Source organism: Coffea eugenioides, chromosome 2 (genome assembly GCF_003713205.1).
Source record: "Coffea eugenioides isolate CCC68of chromosome 2, Ceug_1.0, whole genome shotgun sequence".
Lineage (NCBI taxonomy): Eukaryota > Viridiplantae > Streptophyta > Magnoliopsida > Gentianales > Rubiaceae > Coffea > Coffea eugenioides.
This window is the reverse complement of record NC_040036.1, coordinates 50,304,172-50,327,661: the sequence shown is the minus strand read 5'-3', so window position 1 is coordinate 50,327,661 and position 23,490 is coordinate 50,304,172. Positions and strand designations below refer to the sequence as shown.

General features: G+C 35.7%; 1 protein-coding gene across 6 annotated transcripts; it reads right to left on the bottom strand.

Annotated features, from left to right (window-relative positions):
* Positions 1-3,020: 3,020 nt before the first annotated feature.
* On the bottom strand, positions 3,021-17,042 carry LOC113762769 (F-box protein At3g54460). 6 transcript variants are annotated; one of them, XM_027306355.1, is made up of 9 exons: positions 16,506-17,042; positions 10,899-13,520; positions 10,602-10,815; positions 10,226-10,483; positions 10,083-10,142; positions 9,858-9,988; positions 9,430-9,544; positions 5,744-5,892; positions 3,021-3,334 (listed from the first exon to the last, which is right to left on the bottom strand). In XM_027306355.1, exons 1-8 carry the CDS (start codon positions 17,000-17,002, stop codon positions 5,746-5,748), a joined length of 4,044 nt encoding a protein of 1,347 aa, XP_027162156.1. In that variant the 5' UTR covers positions 17,003-17,042; the 3' UTR covers positions 3,021-3,334; positions 5,744-5,745. The 6 variants fall into 6 exon arrangements, with proteins under 6 accessions (XP_027162156.1, XP_027162155.1, XP_027162158.1 ...); XM_027306354.1 differs by having other exon boundaries at positions 3,021-3,295; XM_027306357.1 differs by having other exon boundaries at positions 3,021-3,284.
* Between the last annotated feature and the right edge of the window lie 6,448 nt (positions 17,043-23,490).

The window sequence follows — 23,490 nt, the reverse complement described above, 5'->3', positions numbered from 1 at the left end:
GCTTCAGTTCGAGGTAAATCTTGGACTTAGACTGACTAACTACAAGTAGGTGAAGATGTTAAGGAGCTTGCATGTAATGTTTAAGCGTTCGGATGAGTAATTGAGGAAAGGAAAATTCTGATGTGCGCAGAAAGTGGGTTTGCCGAGACTTTAAGGGGATAATGCTGAGATTAATTCGTTTATCTCTTGACAATCTGAGCATGCAATTGTAATTAACTAAGTAAAAAATAATAATAATAAAATAATAAGATGAATAAGACATGCATGTATTGTTTGTGCGTTCGGATGATGAGATTGATAGCTTAAGAAATCTGATTCGGAAGGAAATAGAAATTGCCGAGAGTTGATTAGGAAATGCAGACTTAATCTTGCTTAATTAAAGTAATCTGAGCTTGTAATTTCGATTAACCAACTAAACACTAGGTGATTAAGTCTTGCATGAGGATAGTTAGCTAGGTTAGGCAAGAAAAATAAATATAAAATGAAACCAGCTTACATGCATGTTCATCCGAGGCTAGCTGGACAAATTTCTGGATTTTTGGGATGTTTGTAGTTGTTATTCGAATCTGATTTTGAACTAGAAATGTTAATTAGCTAGCTAAGTGTTTGCATGTCGAACTTGAGTACTTAAAACACTGATTTAGCCAAGGAAAAGTTGGATTGATGATCAATTAAGCTGCTGGAAAATTTGCTAGTAACCGAGAGACTTGAGTTGGAAATTTTAACTTGTTTCTGGAATTTTTCATTGGAAGAAAATGGTTTAGAAATGCATGAAAAATGTGTATTTAAGCCGTGTAAGTGGTTTAGCTTTGAAACATTTGATATGTTGGAAGATTGGACCAAAAATGTTGAAGTATAGATGCCGGAAAATTTCCAGTTTGGTTATTTGAGTAATTTTTACAAACATTAAAGTTTTGATGAAATTAACTGCTGGAATTACTTGTTATTATTTATACTTGGTTGACAAAACCCTTGCGGTTTAGTCGATGGAACTGCTTGGAAGCCTTGCATTTATTTTTTTCAATTGTGATCTGATATGAGCCTGTTGGATACCAAGAGCTAATGATTGACGAAGCCTTGGTCATTTGTTTAAATTTTGATCAGAAATGAATCTGTTGAAACCTAGGGCTAATGATTGACGAAGCCCTAGTGAGATTTCTATTTGAAATGTGAGTTTGCTATATTGACAAATCTGAAATATTATGTGCTTGTGAATCGGAATCGTAAGAAATCCGTGTTGGTCCTGTGAACTTGAGAAAGTTTTAAGCAAGCTATTTAAATATATCTTCGCCCTAGTATCGAACGATAAAACTTGGTATTGTACGTTAACGTTAGAAAGTCTTGTGTAGAAATTTTCTAAACTTTGCCGACTCGATATTTCTTCCTTTAGCTTAAACTAACCTTATTACTTCTAGAAAACGACTTCACTAGTTTCTAAAACCCTAAGTCTTGTTTTACCTCCTTTTCTTTCCTTAAAATTTGTCCCTGGCTAGATGTCTAGAGGAAAATTGACAAAATACGAGATTTTAATAATTTTAACTAAAAAGCGTAGAAAACCTGTTCGGCAAGAAAACTTACTTTAAATAAAAAAAAAAGTACTAGTGGCACTTTGAGAAAGAAAAGTATTATAAAGAAAGCCATATGAAACAATTTACTACTTTTACTAAGTTTAATCCTAAGTGGATTGTCGAATTATTTCGAGGAAATAAACTAGTAATATACCAGATAACCTTTTATATTTATATACCTAGAATTTGAATAGAAAACTTATAGTTCTTAAAACTTGGTTTTCTAGGATTTAGCGAGGACGCGGATTTCGATTCCCAACTTGACATCTGAGCTTCACTCTTGGTGAGTGTCCCTGCTTGTTTTATGACTATTTGGTTACAGTGCTTTCTTGACTCGATATATGATAATTGCAAAGTGGTTTTTGATCCATCGAAGTGAGCAGTGTGTACTTTATCACACTAGCCGTTCGAGTGGTGACTTGTGTGAAATGTTTTCGTGAATATCTCAAGTGTTGTGACGTCGTTGGGTAAATCCCTCGACTAGTTTGTGACGTCGTTGGGTGAATCCCTCGACTAGTTTATAAAAGGGCGTACTCGAGTATTACCACTATCATTTTTGGTGTGCGGGCCCGGGACAGGGGTATGAATGGAAGTAGGAACTGGTGTGAAGTGGCGTTCTACATGGACCGTAGGTAGTGAAAGTTGACGGAGGGTCAACTACGAAAAATTTTGATCAAGTTCGTAGAGAATGGCTCCTGAGAACCCCTGTATCCTACCTTGTGCTGTTATACGCTTTCCTAATCGTTTACTTTAGTTGAAGTCAATATTTGCTACTTGCCTTATGTAATTGCATGTTTTAGGACACTATTGAGTTTTAACTCACTCCACGTTATTTTGTTTTCCTCGACAGGTTCTGGCATATGAGAAAGGCCTGAAATCTACTTTACTTGTTATTAATGTATTTCGGATTAAACAATGTAGTTTTGTTTCGGGTTGCCACTTGAAGCTGGAAAAGTGTAAACCCTAGATTGGTTATGTGGCTTGTGTAAATTTGTTACTTAGCTTGTAAGAATGTATTTATCTTGTATGAATTTGTTAAATGGGATTGTTTGACTTTATTCCGTGGTTTGTAATGCGTAAGATATTTAAGAATCGATGAGTCGCTATCTTAAAGTGTTGTTATCTCTGAAGTTAATGTGATCTTAGTTATTGGTCTATTTTGAAGGATCAATACTGTAATAATTTAGGCTATACTTCGGAAGGATTTGGACTAGATCTCTTGCGTGAGTTCTGGCGAGAGTTAGACAGACAGCCCGCCAACCCTCTGGTTCGCCTTAGGGGGAAGTGAGGTCGCCACAATTTTCACGTGGCTAATAATGAAAGCCCATGCTGATTCCATGCCAGTTAACTGAGTTCCAATCTGGTTATTTTTTACTTAATAAACCTGCCAAGGGTTTGCGTGAATTTTAGACAATTGATAGCAACGTAAAGAGCCACATCTATGCAGAGTCATATGGTTAAAGACTATCTATAAGATGATGAAATTTACAAAACTATTGGTCGCAAAAGCAGGAAAAAGAAAATGATAATTACAGGAATAATGGTGACCAACATGGTATCCGACCAACCTAAGTTAAGATGAATAAAAAAAATTGGGTTTCAATGAATCGCCAGCTCTTTTGTCTATTTCTTGCGTTACTCTGCCAAGAAATTAGGGAGAACATCACAAAAATCTTCCATTCTTGTGATCCTTTGCCAATAAATCTTCAAGGCCAGCTGATCAGGACCTTCCACCATACATTCAGAAATCAATTACTATACAAGACCTAAATGCAATGAGAGTAATAAAGTTCCTAGGTCAAATGCATCTGGCAGATCTATAGCAGCTCTATACAGGGTATAGCAAATATTTCCACAAGTATCCTAAATTAAACTCCAGTCAATGAACAAAAGAACGCAAGACGAGTTCCCAAGTAATGAATCATCAGCAGACCATGGGTGAGAAGTTCAATTCAGCATAAATTAGTTGCAAACAAAATGTACAAGAAGCTCAATGAAGGTGCAGCCAGAAGCAGCTTACAGAGAGACAAGGTTGTGACGTTGGAGAGAGAGAGAGAGAGAGAGAGAGAGAGAGAGAGATTCTTCACAAGAGAAATAACTATCAAACAAAACTCAACCCTCTTATGAAAATTGTCTGAGCTGCTTTTAGCCCCAAGATGCAGAAAACTGAATAAGTTCGAAGAGCAACAAAGATAAGAGAACGCAAGATAGGGCAATAGATTCTAAGACAATATCCTTATTAGACATAAACATAGCAAAACTCAACTCTCTCATGTAAATTGTCTGAGCTGCTTAATGACCGAGCTGCTTTTCTCCCAGGATGCAGAAAACTAACTAACTTCCAAGAGTGACAAAGAAAGGGGAACCCAAGAACAGGCATTGAAAGCTAAGACAACCACCTTATTAGACAAAACGTCTAGCCTTATAAGTGAAGTTGATTTTAACTGAGAAACGCTTATTGTACCAAATTAGATGTATTGTTACATCTTTTGGTGTTGCTTTTGTACCCTAATTGGAATACTTTTCTGTTACCATGGGGCAAAATCTGGTCCATCCCATTGTACAAAAATACAGCAAGGATCCAAGCACTGGATTTTCGCCATCATCTTAGACATCACAACTTGCAACCTTGTATGCAAGAAAATGTGCGAACCAGGCGTAAGCACTTTAGTTATTGAGTTGTCATGGTTCAGTAATTAGTTTTGTTGTTGCCCACTGGACCTAAGAATCTAAGAAAGACCGAGTGCCATACTATGAACAAGCCACCTCAGCAACCCATACAGGCACATCTACAATTCCAAGGCAGAGCAGCCCTTAAATACACAATTCCAAATTCTTTAATTGACTGCTATTATTGTTCAACTATTGTACAAAACTGATATTACCTTTGAATCTTCCTAAATATTTTCAAGCAATAGATCTAAATGTATTTGATTTCAGTGTTCACATTCCTCAATACCAAATGAAAATTGTTTCACTGATTATGCACAAGAGAATACTGTTTCTGCCCCCAAGGACAATTGTTGTAAGTTGAATGTCACGAGGTTGTACTGAAAAAACACCTCTTTAGTTGAGACACTTAGACAAACACTACAAGTTTGCCATGGGTTTTGCATCAAATTGATTTTCCAGAAAGGGATAATGTTTGCGCACTTAACTAAATAGCATGTTCATCAGCATCATCAAAGAAGCAATTGTGGACACATTACAATACAGAATTTTTACATTTAGAAAGCACAGGCTTCAAAAAAAAAATTGATGGTTGAGCACAGCCATAAGAATTCTAAAGGATGAAAGTAAGAAAATAAGAGAGGAATGATTAAATTCTCTCCAACTCAACAGGAAAACAAGCATTTAATCTTCTTGTCCTTCAAACTATTGATACTACGAGGCAACAAGGAATATTTAGAGGCTAAGAGTTCCTTGACTTTAGCAAACTTAACAGTCAATAAATTTATACAACTATTTAAGCCAAAAGGCTAAGGAAACAATGATTCCAACTTTGACAGGAACCAAAAATATAAATAAACTAATTTCAAATTCTTATTGCCCTAAGCTGTAATGCGACACAAGGACTTTGGCATTAGTTTGAGTTACACAAATACCTTTAGACACCACAAACCAGACAAAACATAATAGTTATCCTATTTATGGGCAAATTCACCTGAATACATTCCAACTAGTAACTGAAACAGACAGAAAAATCCATCTATCCACCATTATCTGTAATACTCGGAGTGCCCTTAATTCTAGTAAGTGAATGCCTCAACACAGCAACTGTCCATTGCTCGACCAAGAAGATACAATCAGGACGTTCAAATGTATGAGAAAAAATCCCTTGCTGCACCAACTTTTTCTTGGTCAGCATAGGCTTAGCACTCGTATACCAGAATAACTCCGTTTCTCACCCCGTAAGTATTCTGGGACCAGTGAGGGTACTGTTTCCTTCAGTTTTCTTTAGCAAGAAGAGAATATTAACAGTATATGCAAACTAGATAAGCATGTGCAAATGTATTAGGTTCCTTTTGTTTTCTTAAGCAAGAAAAGAGAAGCCAATAAGACATGCAAAGAACATATAAACTTTATGTATAGTAGCCATATAAACAAACTGATTCTGTTTAGTTACATAAAATACACATGTTATGATAGGAATCATATAAAAAGTTTACACAAACCTTTACGTCCTTGAATTCCTGCGAACAAAGTTAAGTTGAGCTAAATAATTGTTTTCAGCAAAATCATGTAATGTGCGATAAACTCGTGCCCCTCCACCATCATGTTTGCCAAACTCTTCTTTCAACAATCTTTTGCATTCATCAGCATCCTGCAATAAAATCAAAAACTCAACATTGAAGATAATACATAGAATTTCAATGACCCAAAAACTTGTCATAAGACAAGTAATATTGGAAGACACAATCACCACCAGGATGTCCTCGGAGCAGAAATATATGTTGGTAGATATTTGGCAAATACTCCATACAAGTAATCATCTTTGACACTTTTGGAGTCCTTGCTTTCTATAAAAAGTGTAAAGTGCTTGGATTCCATTTTTGTCCTCCTTGACAGTTTTGTATGCATTTGTTTTGATAAACGAGAAAGGGGTCTTTCATAGTCAGAGCTAGGACCTAAAAGTAGGTAATTTTAGCTAACAAACGTAATCACTTGTTCACATGCCTCACAATTACTTATATGCAATTCATGCAATAAAGATATGTACTGTGTATAGGTCCACAAAATTCAGTCTGGCTATTGAGATCAAGAATAAAAGTAAGAATTGGACATCTCTTTGCTATCTGTGGTAAGGTAAGTTTAATTTTGGGTCAGAACAAAGGAACTACAGCCTTATTAATGGCCACAGGGGTGGAACGCCTCTCTACAGATTTGTCTATTCATGTCCAAACAAAATTTCAAGGAGCATCCAGGACACAAACAAATCAATTATGGAGTTGCATTTATTAAAAGAAGACAGGTCGCTACTCTATCCATGACAAATCAGGGGTACAAACTGTAGAGTATGCATTGATCTAAAACATATATTGCCACAGGCACAAAAATAAAGTTTTGAACCCCAAAACATGCTCTTATCCAAAAGCTGCAAGGTTGTCGGTTCAAAGACTTGAGGGAAGTCAAGAAAGTCTCCAAGCTCTGTAAAGTTTTGTCTGTAGATGAAACTCTATTAAGCAGAAAAACACACACTATTACATGGCAGAAAATCAGATTAAGCATCCTAAAATATTGCTTAGATGTTCTTGAATTCATAATTACATACGATACATGGTGCTTTAGCTTCTCAACATTTTCTTAACACCCAGATAAAAGAATAATTCAACTCAAACATCTCAAGTATTTTCTATACAAATGCCCTTTGGCAGGACAAATAAGTCACCTCACAAGGATTACAACCAAACAACATCTATGTGAAAAATTTTGTACTCCTTAGACTGCTAAGAGGTCACTGACTGCCAAAAATATCCATAAACTAAGCAAACAAAGTGGGCCGACTGCTTAGTCGTCTGGATATGACTGGCACTCGTATATCAGAAACAATGTGTGTTGTGTGTGTTTGTGCTTGAGTTCAGTTTTTTAATAATTTTTTCTGCAAAAATCTCTTGGCAGGGCATGCAAATTCCCACAATTCTTAAAATTTTAATATTCTTTTATACCAAAATCCTAGGATTTCGAAATTCCCAAAATTTGAAAATCCCTCTGAATCATGTTATTGTATAATCCACCAAAAAGTGGTATCCCTTCAAAATCCTGTTATTAGCTCCCTTAGAGCATTTCTTTCAAAATTCAAATACATACTATTATTTGACGAAAATAATGAAATTTAAAATCCAAAAGTTCATTTTCCTCAATTTAGAGAACCATCAATAACTGTGAACTAAAAACAAATAAAAGAGCAAACCCTACGAAGTAAAAGCTCTTTTTTCTTGATGTTCTTTCCTAACATATCACAACAATAAAATGCAACACTTCCGCTCTGATTGAGAAACCTTTTAAAGCCTAATAATTCCATTCGAGTAAACAATACTTTAATTTCTCGAAGCAGTTCTTCAAGCTCCTAAAATACCAAAGAAATTCTCAACAACTTTAAGTGCTTTAACAGTCTCTATAAACTTCTTCAAATAACAGCATAATTTTGACAAGTTAGCAATGCTAGTAAGTCAATGATTGCAGCAAGAAGCCCCAGAAAACTTAACCAACTTCCAATTATCAAATTCAAAGTGGATTCCCTCCAAATTTTTCTTGAGCATAAAATGGGCTATAATGGTTTTCTCTCACACTTCGAGCAGAGTTCCTAAAATTGGTTTTATGTAGAATATGAATAACAAAAAATATTAAAAAATCAACAAAATGTAGCCTGTTTTTCCTTTGAGATTTTCATTTGTACAGGCGTTGCAAAATTAACCCCTAAGTTTTCTGGAGCCTGTAATGGAACTTAATAATTTTCTACTGCTGCCAAAGAACATGTCCATTACAGTCCTTATTTTAAACAAAGTTTCTTAGATTTCTTTTACCTATCATGCAAATAACAAGAGAAAATGGGTATGCAAAGAAACACCTTTTCCGTAGTTAATTTAGTTTGTGAGGAAATTGCAAATTAACCATGGTAACCATGTATTGAAAGGACTTGCAAAGACAACAAAAATACAGGAAAATTATATAACAGAAGGGAAGTCTCAACACAGGAACCAAAATACAGGGAAAAATATTTAAAAAATAAACTAAAATATGAAAGAAATAAACACACACAAAAAAAAAAAAAAAAAAATTTAAAAAGTAGTCCTTTCTCCCAATTCCATTCCCTAATCCATTCGCATTCCATGAAAACAGCTGCAGCCCCAAACACCCACCACCAAACCCAGAAATCTCTTCCACAACCTCAACTTCCACCAGCTGCAGCAAATCACACATCTCAGTCTAGACATACCACTTTCAATCCAGCTCGGTTTATCCATTCTCTTAAATTTTAACCTCAGTTTTTCTGATGCTCAACTATCATTGGTCCCCAATTTCTTTCCATCAACTAATCTTTGTGAAGGTTTAGCATACGTAACATACTTGAATCACACTACTTGTTTTTCTTTTACCAGAAAATTAAAGATAATTTAGAATTTGTGAATTTAGAGAATGTTATCCTAAAATTAGGTAGCCTTTCTCATACTAAAAGCTATCCACCATCACATAAGATTTTCTTATCTCTTTATGCAAGATACTTGAAAAACTTACTTTTATTTAAAGGATAAAGACAACTATACCAACACTATTGACTAACCAGACGATCTGTTCAACAGGAAAGACGAATACAGGGACATAATAAAAAGGGGAGAGGAATATGCCAAATAGACCAATACAATTGCATACATCAAGGTAAATCAAAATTAGAGGTACAAACAACTATCCATAACCAAAGAACATTTTAGTTTCATGAATATTATACTTTTATCTCAAATTTAACACAAGATACCCTAGATGTAAACTATATTTACAAATCCCTCAAGGTCAACACATTTTAACAACATAATACAGTAAGCTATGCCAATTCAAATATGACTGGTCCAATCTAGATGCCATATCATTTTGGTCTCAGAAGACAAGGTATAAAATACAGTCACGCATGCAAAAAAATCCCAGTTGTGATAGCAACTTGACAAAAGAGAAACCCACTTAATCATATTAGTAGATCCAAGTACAGAATAGAAGACCTGGTTGAATATACACATAGCTGAACTAACCTGATAAGGATCAAGGAATAACAATACCCATGCCAACCACTTCCAGACTAAATTAGTTAAAAACGAGAACAAAGGACAAAAAAAGAAACAAATGTTACATGAGATGAAAAATTCAATACCTGTAAGAAGTTCAACATCTGCTCTTCAATTGTACCATTCATAGCTAAAGTTTCGACATATATAGGACGCGTTGCACCCATCCGGTGAGCACGACTGATAACCTGTTCCTCCACACTGATTAATTTTCCAAAATAGAACAAATGAGTGAGTTAGTAAATGCTTGTCAAGCTTTCTTGCCACTCAAATACAAATAAGAACAACAATATAACTATAATAATGCTAATAACTAAAAGAATAATAACAATCATTTATGTATAGATAAAAAAACTCTCAAAAGAGAGCAACAATTGGAGAAATCTTAGTCCCAAGCTAGAGTACTCCAGATAAGTTGCACCAATTGTATGCCGAACCACAAAGTTGGTTAACCATAAGGGTATCATTAGGAAAGAACTACCCAGACACCCAAAAACTTCTGAGCTGCTCTTACCTTTTGTCCCAAATCGGTTCCATCAGATAGACATGTGTTACAAAACTCAAATCAAGACCTAATGCTGCACTTCCATCCATCAGAAGAGCCACACAATTTGCATCATTCTGGAAGGTTGCCAGAGATTTCATCTAAATTAAGGAAGAAATACTCAATATCAAAACACTATATAACAAGGGAGAAAATAACCAAAGGAGAAAAGGAAACAAATATCAATAGTCAGACCTTGCTAGCAGAAGGCATCGGATTATACATTCCAGCAAATTGAATACCTGCAATTGTTAACTGGCAAAAGAGAATATTTAAATTTTATTAGTTGAGGAAGATTATAGCAGCAAAAGCCAATTCTGCAGTGGATTAAGGACTACCTGCTGTTCTATGACATGTATATGCTCAAGAAACTGAGAAAATACAATAACTTTCTCTGGGATTGTCCTGGTTAATTGGCCCTTAAGTTCCAAGACATCCTGCTGACTACACCTCCGAGGGGAGAAATGTAAATGCACTCCTTTCTCATCATTGGAATTATCAATTGCTTGATTAGCTTGGAGCAACATTTTTAACCTACTCACAAGATAAGAAACTTTGCTGCTAGATGTTAACTGCCAATCAGGATGCCAGTCATCCTACAATTAAAAAATAATAATAACAAGAAGAAAGAAATGAGGATAACAGCCATAGTATAAGAAAAAGACAACTTAAACAAAAAAGGGCCAGTAGAGGCTTTTCAGAAAACAAGCATGCCTGTTTGTATGATGGCTGCAACTCTATGAGATCTTTTGGAACTGGCCACATTGGATTAGGATTTTCAGGACGAGCCAGTGTTTCAGGGCTCTGCATCTCATATAAGTTGCCACAGCCAGACAATGTACACCTTTCACTGTCCAAAGCAACACAATCAAGGCATAAAAGATGCCTACAAGGTGTAATGACTGGCAACCGACACCATTCCTTGCACCTAGAAAACAATTATAACATCAATCAGACATTATATGTTCACATCATGCGAAAACCATAAGTAATTTCAGAAACCAATCATACCTCATGCAATTACCACCATGAAGAAGGTTAGATTTTAGTAAATCAAATTCCTCTGAAACAGGATCTAGACCATTCTCTTTTAAAACATCCATGGTTTCCTGGATGTCTTGGCCAGCATCGGTCACTCTGATGTGTCCAGCCACACAGCATGATAACCTCAAATTCCTGATAGTAACACTTCGGAATTTCCATTGCTTTGGATTCAGTAGACTCTCCACATGAGAAGGATCATTCCAGTCTGCCAATAATATATTTCGCCTTACTGTTTCAACTAATTCATTGTAACTTCTTGCATGTTCATCATTGAAATCTAAAAATGTTACTTTCTTGATGCAAGGAGGAATGGTCTTCAAGTCAATTTTTCTTGCACTAATCATGCACCTATGAAGTAGCTGTAGTAATCGCATCCTACCATCTTCCATCTCAGCCTCGAATGGCCTGAGAATACCATCTTCCCAAGACTTTTGATTTAGGCCATAAGCTTCTTCATGGAGAAACTTAAGCATTGGTTTAAGATGAGAAAGCTGACTATTAGGAGTGTTGGGAGTTGGCGTTCCTGTTAACAACCAGCGGCTTGAAGCTCTCAGGAAAACAGCCATTTGCAATTTGTTTGTCAAACTGAGACTGGAGCCAAGAGTGTGCCCTTCATCCAATATCACCCGTAGCCAATGGACTTGCATCAAAGCACTTCTTTTTCTCCGGCTCCACTCAGTGCTTAGACGACTGAAAGTCGTTATGACAACATCAAAATCCCAAGCAAGATAATGCGGTGAGGGCTTTTTGTGATCAGTCCAAGCATATACCCTCAACTGACCTGGTCTAACATGCTCTTCAATCTGAGTTTTCCAATGATCAACCAGATTAGAAGGGACAACAATTAATGTTGCCCGCGACACATAAATCCTCAATGAACCTAATGGCTCACAAAGAGCAACTCGAAGGGCATCCAAATCAAAAACAAGATTCGCAAGATTTCTTGGGTAATACCACCTTGTTACATGTTTTTCTATGCTCTTAACGAGCCCGAATGCTTGAAAAATATGGTGATACTCTTGGTAGTTACCATCATCAGTTATACAAAGTTCTGCAACTGGATGTGCCAACCCACCAGTTTCCATTTCTGAGAGCTTCTCCGGTGGAAGTTTAGCCAACCAAGTTAAGACCTTCTTTGTTCTATAGTTTAGTAGCTCATGGTGTTCCCTCAGTACACTAGTAAAAAATGATACATTTTCTTTCAGACCCCCAGGAGTTCCTTTGGTACAAAATCCAGGTAAATAAGTGATGGACTCGTAGTTCCAGGTTTCTTCAGGAACACCACAATTTTGGTATAAAGGATCGCTGTTCATACTACAAAACCAAGCTCTGGATGTATCTGCTGCACTTGCATCCAAAAGCTTCCGCCACTTTCCACAACCATCACACTGGACCCATGTTTCATTAAACTGAAAGTGATCTGCATACATCATTTTAGGTCTCTTTCCCTTACATGATGATAGATCTGAGAAAGCACTGTGCTCCAGAGAACTTTTCCTAGGATCATCTGGAGCCTGCTTTCTTTTGGTTGCAGAGTTCCTAGTCACTGTTTCAGTAGGAAAGACAGAAGCTTCTTCATACTCATTAAGAAGATTTCTCCTGGTCTTACCACAGCTCCTGGCAGCATGAACGGAACATGTTCTTGTTCTTAGGGAACCAGATGTTACTTTTTGTGATACAATTCCTTTCTCAGGACATGAACCCTTAAGATCCACTTGTTGATCTGAAAGCACAACAATGCCATCTTTTAGAGGGCACATTTTTGAGTTCTTTGTTGGAGTAAGGTCATCTTGGCAAAACTGTCCCCTTCTAGGATTATGACCAGTAACTCTATTATTCAATGACACTGTATTACTGCCAGTACTTTGATCCTTAATCTCATAGTAACCACGTTTCTGATCAGAATTGTCATCACACCAGATTACTTGTACACCATCTGGTGGATCTGCAATACTTCCCTGTGTTTTCAGAATGAGAGACAGAGCAGTAATAGTCTTACCCAAGCCAGGTTCATCACAAAACATACCCCCACGGAAATCCTTAATGGCAGGAACCATACCAGTCACTATTTTCCCAGAAACAGTATTAACATAAAAGGGAAACCCATCTTGCGTTGTAAAGTTCAAGTACAGAGGATGTTGCAAGACTTCAGAATGCCGCTCCCTCTGTAGCATCCACTCAACAGCTGCCTGCTGATGAGGAAAAAGTTTCAGTTTCATACATGGCATGATTGGTGCTGCCAAAGACCTTAAATGAAGACATGTTGCAGCTACCCTCACAAGGTCAATAGGCCGAAGTGCAGTTAGAATTTTGATCAAAATATCATCTGGTACCAGCCAAATACCAGTTTCAGAAGCAGTGTTAGCTGGATTTACTTTTGAAAAGTTTGGGTTTCCCCCCTTCATAACACTTGGCAAGCTCCTAAATATTTCATGAAGTTCAAACAACTTCCTCTTAGAAGCTTCTGCAACACTACACTGCTGTTTGCATTCAAGAACATGACAATCAGGAAGGTTCCAAGTTCCACAATCATCTGCCAAATCATGCCTGGAACTTGCAAGCATCAAAAGTCTAGTTTTCCAGTCACAACTGCAAAAGATTTAAAAAAAAATACAAAATCAAACAATTTCATTAGCAAAATAGGAAATAAGTGGTAGAATATTTTCACTTTTCCATCAAAGGCAGCAAAATTGCTTCAAAAGAAGGGTTACATATAAAACCAATTGAGCAGGTTTAGTTTGCATAAAACCAACCTGGTACAGTCAATACTTTTTTCCCAGAGAATTTGCTTTTATCATCAAAGTTGAATTTTCTCATACCGAAAGAAAGTAAGACTTATATTTGCAATACATTTTATAACAAATATTCTAAATGCTGAGCAAATAAATATCTAAGAAACAGTTTCAGGTTGCACAACATGTCCATCCGTTCAGGTTGCACAACTTTTCCAGAACTGTCAGCTTCTAAGCCTCTCTCCAGCACAACTCTGATGCAATCCATAAGACATCCAAAACAAAATAAACAACAGTTAGCATCATTTTGGCACTTTAAAATATTTGTTTTTATATTAGTTATGTTTTTTCTTTTTTAATTGTCGCATCAGGAATGTTGGTTTATTCTTCTTTGGTCTAAATTCTTTCAAAATACATCCAGACACCTTAATTCGCAATTATGGAGGCACAAATTTGACTAGGAATCGCCTCCAAATGATCAACCACACCATGCGGATAAAACTAAAAGTTCACTTGCTTCCACCAGATTACAAATAATCTTATAGAAGAAGCATGCACTCTGCTATTTGAGCTTCCAATCCAACAGTGCACAGAAAGGGCTGCACAGCATGTTACACGTTCCAAGGAGACATCACAAGGAACTCAATTGAAGATGATAACCTCTCACGCTGTTATCATCGATGATCTGTATCGAATTATACTCGACAGTATGAAGCAGAACAAAAGTTTCAGACTAAAATATGTCTGGTCTCTCAATGTCATGGATCTCAATCCACTCAAAAAATATTAGCATAATAGCTATAGTGAGAATACCTAAATCACCTCAAGTCAAGGACAGCAATCAACTACTTTAAAACAGATCAACTAAGATGTGATAAATAATACATGACAGTACCTTACAACTTTGTTTTGACAACTGTTTCCTCAACAAAAGTTCACACTTTTGCACACAAAAACCAACTTGGAAAGAAGATAAGCCCAATAGAAGCGACAGTTCAGCTAAGGGTATTTGCTCCAAACAAGCAAATTTTCAGGACATTAATCAACTCTACAGCCATCATCCAATCACTAAAGACTACAATAGTTGGTCATTTTTTATTTTTTTTATTTTTTTTTTGGGGTCTGGAAGATGGAATGACAAAGATATAGAGGCAGAGAACTAAAGCTATGCAAAAAATATGCTTAAGAAGTTTCTAGCATCCTGTTTTCACAGTTTATGAAAGAAATGGATGGTTTTAGACCATTCTGAAAATGTTTTCGAGACAAAATGAGCTTATAAGATAATCACATAGGCCTTAATTTATACCAAATTAAAATTTGATGAATTAGAAACCAAAAAAAAAAAGTAAAAAGAAGACGCTTGCATATCTCGTCAATTCTTTTTTTTTTTTTGTCTTTGCAAATCTCCCCACACAAAACATCCTCCAATGAGCAATTCACTGGGGAAAAGGAAAATGAAAACTGGCACATGACCAATTTGACCACACTGAAGTTTCTTATCGAATGTGATTGTGCACAATACAAACTTCATGAAAATCATACTGAACGTGGCTTGATTAAGGCTTTTTAACAAGCTAAGAATAAAATGCTTGTCCTTGTCTTAAATTTGTGAAATGCCACTTAAAATTCTCATCAATTTTCATGGGTGACTGACATTGTGAAGCAGTAAAGCTTGCCAGAAATCTATAAGTTCAATGTTATACCCGTCAAAGTTGGTGCAATACAGTTTGGACATAATCTGCTTGACCGGCTGAAAAACTAGGAGAATAGGCCAAAACTTGGGTAGACCCGGTCTTTGAAGACCTGGCCTACCCAAGTGTGAGCCATGAGAATATACCTACACTCTTGTGCAACAAAGAGAAAGCTACTTGTACAAAATAAGCAATTTAACCATCAGCAACCTTGTAGTGAAAGCACAAGAGACTGAGGAGATGGATATTAGAAAGAGTTTTTCTGGAAGCTCTTAAGAAATACTTTGCCCCTTTTAAAAAAAAAATTTGCCCCTTATTAACTTATGCAAGTTTTAAATAAAATACTTGACTCCACTGCCATCTTCTTTTCTGGTATAAGGAAAAAAACAAATTGAACTTAGAAATCAAACAATGCAACACTTTTGACCCAAAAAAAAAAAAACCAATCCATCTGTTAACTCAGAAAGTACAACGGCTCAAAAAGTCTCTTCAGTCTTCGTAAAACTGACTCTTCATCTTTTCTGCATAACAAATTCAGATATAATTTAAAAGACAAAGTAACAACTTAGCATTGATTGACTACTCAAGATATTGATCTTATTCTTTCCTATCCCAAGACATTCCTTCCTGTCCAATTTGTTCCTCAGGCATTTGCCCAAAGTTCAGAGAAACACTCCATGCAAGTATATAGTTCTCATGACCCTCTATTGCTGTAGGGATTCAATCCTATCAGAACTAGTTATTCATTGCTATTCAAAAATTTCAAATGAGAGTTCACAACTTCCATTGTCAATAAAGAAGAAATGTTCCGTTCTATGATGCAAAAGTCCTTTCACTTCAGATTACTAAGTTGGAATTAACTCTTTGATAGTTCATCTAAAAATGTACTGTTTAATATATACAAAGAAAAAGAAAAAAGGAAAACAAAACACGTGCATTAAATCTAGAAATCAGCATAAACGCCTTAACAATAAATTATTCCAAACTAGGCCTTTTTTTTTTGGGTAGAACCAAACTAGGTCTTTTAAGAGAATAATGCAGCAACGATCAAACACAAATAACCACAGCTTCTGCTCCAATACAAAAAACCAGGAAATAGGGAGAGAATATTCAGCCAAAAAAAAAGAACGATTCTGGTCAAGCTTACAAACCTCAGGTGCTTAAAAAGCGCAGCCGCGGTGGTGGCGGACCTAGGGAACTGCCAACCAGACCATAATGCAATGGGCAAATAGACATCCACCAGAAGCACAACCCTCACTTCATCCCCACGCATCGAAACCCCAATTACACGCGCAGCAATGGTCAAACACTTCTTCATTACCAGCGCATGTAGCTGATGCACCACGCTTAGGCTCCCACGAACCATCCCAATTCTCCTGCTCCATTTTTTCTTCGAACCAGCGGGCGTCCTACCGTTCGAGGTTTCGCCGTTTTCCGCCAATGCGAGTGAACTGCTGACCGGAGACAAGACGACGCCGTTGTTGGATACAAAGTGGACGCCGTCGGGACCGTCAACGGAAATGTGACATCGGGCGTTGAGAGGAGGTAGGGTTTGGGAATTCTGAGGAGGAGGAATTGTGACAACTGTCCGGAGGTAACCGCAGAGCTTATGGTCCGGGATTGGATCGTCTTCGCTGGGGTTCTCCATTGTCGAATTATTCGACCGCAGAGGATCTCAGCCCAAAAGGGTGGAATTTAATAAGTACAGAGGAATTTAACTGAAGTGATGGAAATTAGGAAAATCGTTTAAATCACCGGCCTGATTTTGAGCTGAATAGTCAAATTTTATTCAAATTCCAAATTTACTCGGCAAATATTAAAAAAAAAAAATGCCCAATTATTCTCTAAATTCGATTCTTTTTATAAAAATTTCCATTCAAAAAATATACATAGATATATTTTAATTTATTATTAATATTAACAGACTTGAACTACAACTTAATCGAGCACCTTGACTTGTACTCACAAGTAGCTCGGTCAACAGCTCGACTAAAATTCGATCAAAGTTGTATTCGAGTCGAACTCAAGTTACTCGATTGAGTCTACGAGTCAAGATCGAGTAGGGATATTACATACTCGAGAGCGTCGAACTCTATCGAGTATTCGTTATAATATTTAATTAATATTTTAAAAATAACTAAATTATTCTTTCAGCTAAAAATTCTTTGATGAGCTCAAGTACTCGATCTCCAACGAGTTGAGCTCGAGCCTAAAATATGTCAGGGCCTCTGGCTGAAATTCAATAGAGAAAGAATTAGGAGGAAGAGAAAATAAGAATCGGATGAGAAAGCAGAAAAAAGAAGAAGAAGAAAGAGTAAGATAACAGAGAAGAGAGAGAAAATTGTGGTAGTTTATTCTCATGTCCCAATTCTGTTACAATTGGCCTATTTGTATACGTAGGCATAACAGAATGAAAATAGCTAACTAACTGTTAGAATTACTCTAACGACACCGTTTAAGCTTTTATCCTCTTATTTGCAGACAGCACTTCAAAACGCATCACCTAATGCATAAAATGAGCATCACCTAATGCATAAAACGACATTCTTATACTCCAAAACTTGACAAAATACATTGTTTCGAGTCGAGCTCAAGCGCAGTATGACTAACTCGCTCGAGCTCGAGTATGTGGATATTTGAACTCAACTCGGTTCGATATCACCTCTACGTAATACACAACTTTTTATTGAATCAATAAAAAAAAATTATGGATAAATCCATTAATAAAGCAAATCAAGAAAGAATTAATAAAAAAATCAAAATGCAATTTACTTTATTTCGACTACAAAAAAAAAATCAATGATACTATTAACGATTGGACAAATTCACGTGGGTTTGTATATCCGAAACATCTCTTTTATTGTTATGTCTACTTTCACCACAAATTGCACAATAAATGGAACTATAGAGGTAACTATTAATGTAATTATCACCCCCACTTATAATGGAAGTCTCAATCCAGATTTTGAGACTGAAAATAATTGTCAATGCAACTATTAATATGATTATTCCAACTATACTGAATATCATGCATGTAATGATTATAGTAGGTATCTTCACTCGTAGATCCATTATACAAATAACTAGAATTCCAAAAAGTATTTTTTAGTTCACTCCGAAACTAATGATTGTTGTCAATCTCAAAAATTTGATTTTCAATATCAAAATATATGGAAAATTGTCTCCATTACTATCATTAGCTAAAAAAGTGTCATCCGAAATGAAATTCTGAATGTCTTTAATGACAAATAAATGATTAGCCTTACTGTAACTAGAATCATCATAACCCCCAACTCTGAATAATTTTAGTCATATCATTTATATCCGACTCATCACCTTCACTGGCATTTCCAATGGAACCAAGTCTTTTCGTTGATTTATTTAGCCCACACCGGCATCCGAACTCCTTATTAAACAACATCAAATTAAACCACCATCTTCCCATAGACATTTCTTGCCTCCTATTGGCATAAAAAGACAATAGATGAATAGTCATTCGATTCAAAATTTATTTATTTGAATTTGAATATTTTATTTCCTATTAAAATAAACATAGAAATAAAATCACTAGAAATTTTTTAGTGACTAATAAAATAGACCTTAAACTTTCTTCTTACATGCGTGCCCCGGGTAGGAGAAATAGAGGTTTGCGCTCTAGAAGGGTTTGGTGTTGCTCGTATTTTACAAGAAATGCTTACTTATAATTCTAATCATATTAGAGCTCATCAGGAAGCACTTGGTAATACAATTATTGGAGGAACAATATCGAATCCTGAGGATGCTCCAAAACCTTTTCGATTACTCGTTCGATAACTATAATCCTTAGCTCTAGAACTAAAAAATTTCCTTATATCTGAGAAAAACTTCCAGATTCATAGGAAGGAAGCTTAATCAAAATGAATCATAATTTTCAGAATGAATCATAATTTCATTTCTATGATCAATAGCAATAAACATTAGCAACTCAAAATTAGATTAGTTTCTCCTTAACAAATAAGTACTTGGGCTACTAAAATCCTGCGTAATGGAGAGATAGTTGGAAAGGTGACAAAACCCTATATTTTTCATTACAAAACCAATAAATCGGAAAAGGATGGATTATTTTGTGAAAGAATTTTTGGACCTATTAAAAGTGGAATTTGTGCTTGTGGAAATTATAGAGTAATCGGAGATGAAAAAAAAGAACTGAAATTTTGTGAAGTCAGAAGGAAGAGATTTTACTTGTTAGGATCAGGAAAGGGTATGGCTAAATAATGGGCAATTTGCTTTTTTAATAAAAAATGTAAAATTGCTTTGGTAGAAAAAAAATATCTTAAAAGCGTTTTAAAACTAGGGACTAGACCATATTGAATTGATAGAATTGTCCCTCAAATTGGAGTTAATTACACAATTCGCCAAACAAGCGCATATCATTACTAGTTGGAAGCCAAATCATATGCAAATTAATTAAAAGGGTTAAAATAGTTACTTCCCTTAAAGTTTAGTCAAATTACCAATCAACCCCTAAGGTTTCATCAAATAACTTTTTCACCCTTTAAATCAACAAACATTTATCAAAATTACCCCTAATGCCTTGAGCTACTAGTATGCCACTAGTTGATATGTGCCTGACACTTGCGTATCAGGGGACCTTGATTTGAGTTAATTTGGTATCAATAAAGTTGAGTAATTGGTTGAATGTAGTACGGACCATAGCAGAAGTTGGAAACTTCCAAGAGAAACTAAAGAGAATATTAACAATAACAGAATTTCTACAATTCTTCATTTGTGGGAAAATCAAAATAATTCGGAGTGTGGGTTCCGGTGGACAATTGAAAAAACAAGAGGGGAGAAAAGTAAAAGCAAAAAAGGATTAGAAGGGATTTTACCCCTCACACTATTGATAGACAAGAACTTCACTTTCTTATAGAGAAGTACGCAGCTCCAAACACTGATAATACGTCTTCCAATCCTTGGAAGACCCTTCACTAGGGCAACAATTCTGCCACCTGCTATAATGGCATTCAAGAAAAATCTCATCAATTAAGCAAATAGCTCCAGTCTCAAACAATCTTAATTCTTATAATCAAATTCAATTAAGTGCTTATTACATCCATCTCCATGACCACATAATCTCCATATGTCACAATATTTTTCAATCATACAACAAAATCAAATCCCTAAATCTCATCCATGCTAGTATCAGGAGCAGTACTCAACAAGTGAATAGGTTGAAATCATCCCATCCCTTTCTCTTTGACCGCATCTTTATCAATCGGGTCTCAATTAATCCCGAAAAACAAAGTCTTACTCTTTACCCAAGCAACATACGGCAAAATTTGTTATCATATTCTTGAAATATTTTCTCCAAAGTAATTAAACAATTTAATTAATCACTGTATATAGGAAGTTACTCAAGATAGTAATAAACTAGAATCCACCAAAATAATTATGACCTCAACTTCACATTCTATCACTGATTTAGCTTAATATACAACTCATATTTGCGTATTAATGACAAAACATCATGTGTGCCCTAAATCTCACCACCTTACGGCCAGTCACAAAACCATATTTAACTTAAATCAAAATACATAACCAATTCAAAATTCGAAAAAACTGTATAAAATACACAAATAGAAAAGTAAGCACAATAAGCAAATATTAGGAGTTAGTAGTGATATGGCACACAAAAGAACCATAAACCTTAGGCATTAAGATGATAACTACTTTATAGCACAACAGCATATCTGAAACCAAAACTTTCCTAGTTACTAGGGGTGGATATAGATCGGGTACTTGCCCCAAAAGGACCTATGCCCACCCCAAAATGGATTTGGCTGACCCAATCCTAATTTGTCGGATCAGCAATTTTGAAATCCTAGGTACCCGAGGAGTGGGTACCCGATAAAATAGGAATGGGTTATAAGCTACCCCCTTGCCAAAATTGTAAGAAGAACTCAAAAATCTAACATCTCCACTTTTGAGGATTCAACAAAAAATATATGACTTTACAACAATAAAACTCCTGCCAGGATTGCAAGGGATGCACACCATCTAAGTGCAAAAATAGGAAAAATGAAGTGAAATTGATACATCCTCCAAAGAAACAAAGTCTCCAGTAGATTTTATATATATATACACACACACACACACATACACACATAACCTTGAAAACTATATTGAGTAAAACTAAAGATGCGGACTTCATCATTAAGCAAAGAACGTGACCAAAAAACAGAAACTTTAACATATTCTTGCAAGAAAACTATGCACACAAGCATCTGTAGCATATCTTTAGCTAAGAAAAGCTACTGGTTGCTATTTGAATTGTGTTGCGCCCCATTTTTTTAATGAAAAATAAAGTGTTTGTAGAAAATGGATTTTTGATTTATTTTGAATGAAAATTGGTTTTTGATTTTTAGGAAATAAATAAAGAAAATGGGCCTAAATGGGACTTTTAAAAATACGACGATTTTGATCCAAAAATAATAGTTTAAAAAGGATTTTTAATGAAAAATAGGAGTCGCCACTTGGTATTGAGTTAAGGTGTACCAAGTCACCTAAAATGAAGTTTTTAAAGAAAAAGTAGAAAAAATCCTTTTTAAACGACTCTAAATCTTTGAAAATTAGAGAAAATGAGTCAAGAGTCACATTTGAAGAAAGGGAAGGCAAGGATAATAATCCAATGCACCATTTCAATTTAATCAAGGATAGTTGCGTGATTTAGTCAAAAAATTTCTTATTTTAACCTAAGAATTTATCACATTTTGATGTCACTATATGGATGCAAACCTAGATCTAGTGGTTATCGGAAGGGTCAATATGTTTATTCAAAACTCGATTGACGCTAATCGCATTAATTGCGATGTCCAAAAGTGACTCTTTGAAGAGGTTACGAAATTTGCAAAAGATGAGACTCGAAGAAAAGAAAGAAAAGAAAATAATAATATACAAATAACCTAAGAGAATGCATTATAATGGGTGCGAGAAACTCATATTCGTGACTTTAATTTTCCTTTTAATAGAGAGAATACGAGCGTGCTAAGGTTAGAAAGTCACACTCGTCCATATCCTATATTCGAGGGGTATTTTCTATCTAGTCAAGCAAATGATCTAATTTAGTTCTAATTTTCTTAAATGAAATGCAAGTCTAATGTCATGTCTCACGCATAGGGATAAGGAATATACATATTGTAAATCTGAGTCCCTAACTTTTGATATTTACAAAACAAATGAATGTTACTAATTTTCTCCTCAAAGATCTTTTCAACAATTGAGCAAATCAGGTTCAAAGATTAACCACAATTAGAAAAGACAAAGATTGCTGAAGTTGTTGAACGCTCGTAAAGACTGGATCGGACGTCCGACAATTATTGAGCAACTTCGGACGCATGAAGAACTCCATCACCGGACGTTCGAAGGAATTAAAACATTTTCTCTAAGTTCACTGACCTCGATCGGACGCAAAATATTAGAGCACTGGACGTCCGATAAACTGCGCAACACTTCGGACACAGAGCACTGGAGGTACTGGACGTCCGAAAGAATTGAAAAAGATTTCTCAAACTTTACCATCTACTTTCGCACACAAGCTTTGAAGGTACCGGACGTCCGAAAGAATTAAAGAAAATCTCTTTTGCTCACTGCTTGCTGTCAGACGTAAGAAACAAGACTACCGGACGTTCGACACTACCAACGGCTAGTTGACTCTTCAGCTGCCTTCTATCCGTTGGAATTATTAATGGAGGAGCTTGTTGGTCTCATATAAATAGAGCAAAGTCAACCACTTCAAAATACTTTTGCACATTGAGACTACAAAAGATTTACAGCAATTTTAGTGAAAAAATTCTCTTTAAAGAAGATTTGTACTCTTAGTTATGTAGATTTCGTATAAGCTTTTCTTGTGTGAAAAAATTACTTCAATAGTGTAGCTTTGTGAGGGTTATCTGAGTAATAGTAAAATTTCTTAACTTGACCAAGTGTGGCTTGGGACAAGGAGGAAGTGATCCTTCTTTTGTACATAAAGATTGGTTGTAATTGATCAACTTGAAAAAGTTTGCTCTATGAAGTGATATTCAAACTCAAGAGAAGTTTGGAATTTGGTTTGCTATTCTATCTCTTTCATTTACGATCTTGCAATATAAATTGTTCATC

What these genes read in the sequence shown, in the direction of transcription:
- LOC113762769 (XM_027306355.1), bottom strand. Translation starts at nt 17,002, where the DNA reads ATGGAGAACCCCAGCGAAGACGATCCAATCCCGGACCATAAGCTCTGC. An exon ending in GCGCTTTTTAAGCACCTGAG is followed by an intron (nt 13,521 to 16,505) that starts GTTTGTAAGCTT and finishes AATCTTTTGCAG; the next exon opens with TTGTGACTGGAAAACTAGAC. An exon ending in AGATGTTGAACTTCTTACAG is followed by an intron (nt 5,893 to 9,429) that starts GTATTGAATTTT and finishes ATTTTATTGCAG; the next exon opens with GATGCTGATGAATGCAAAAG.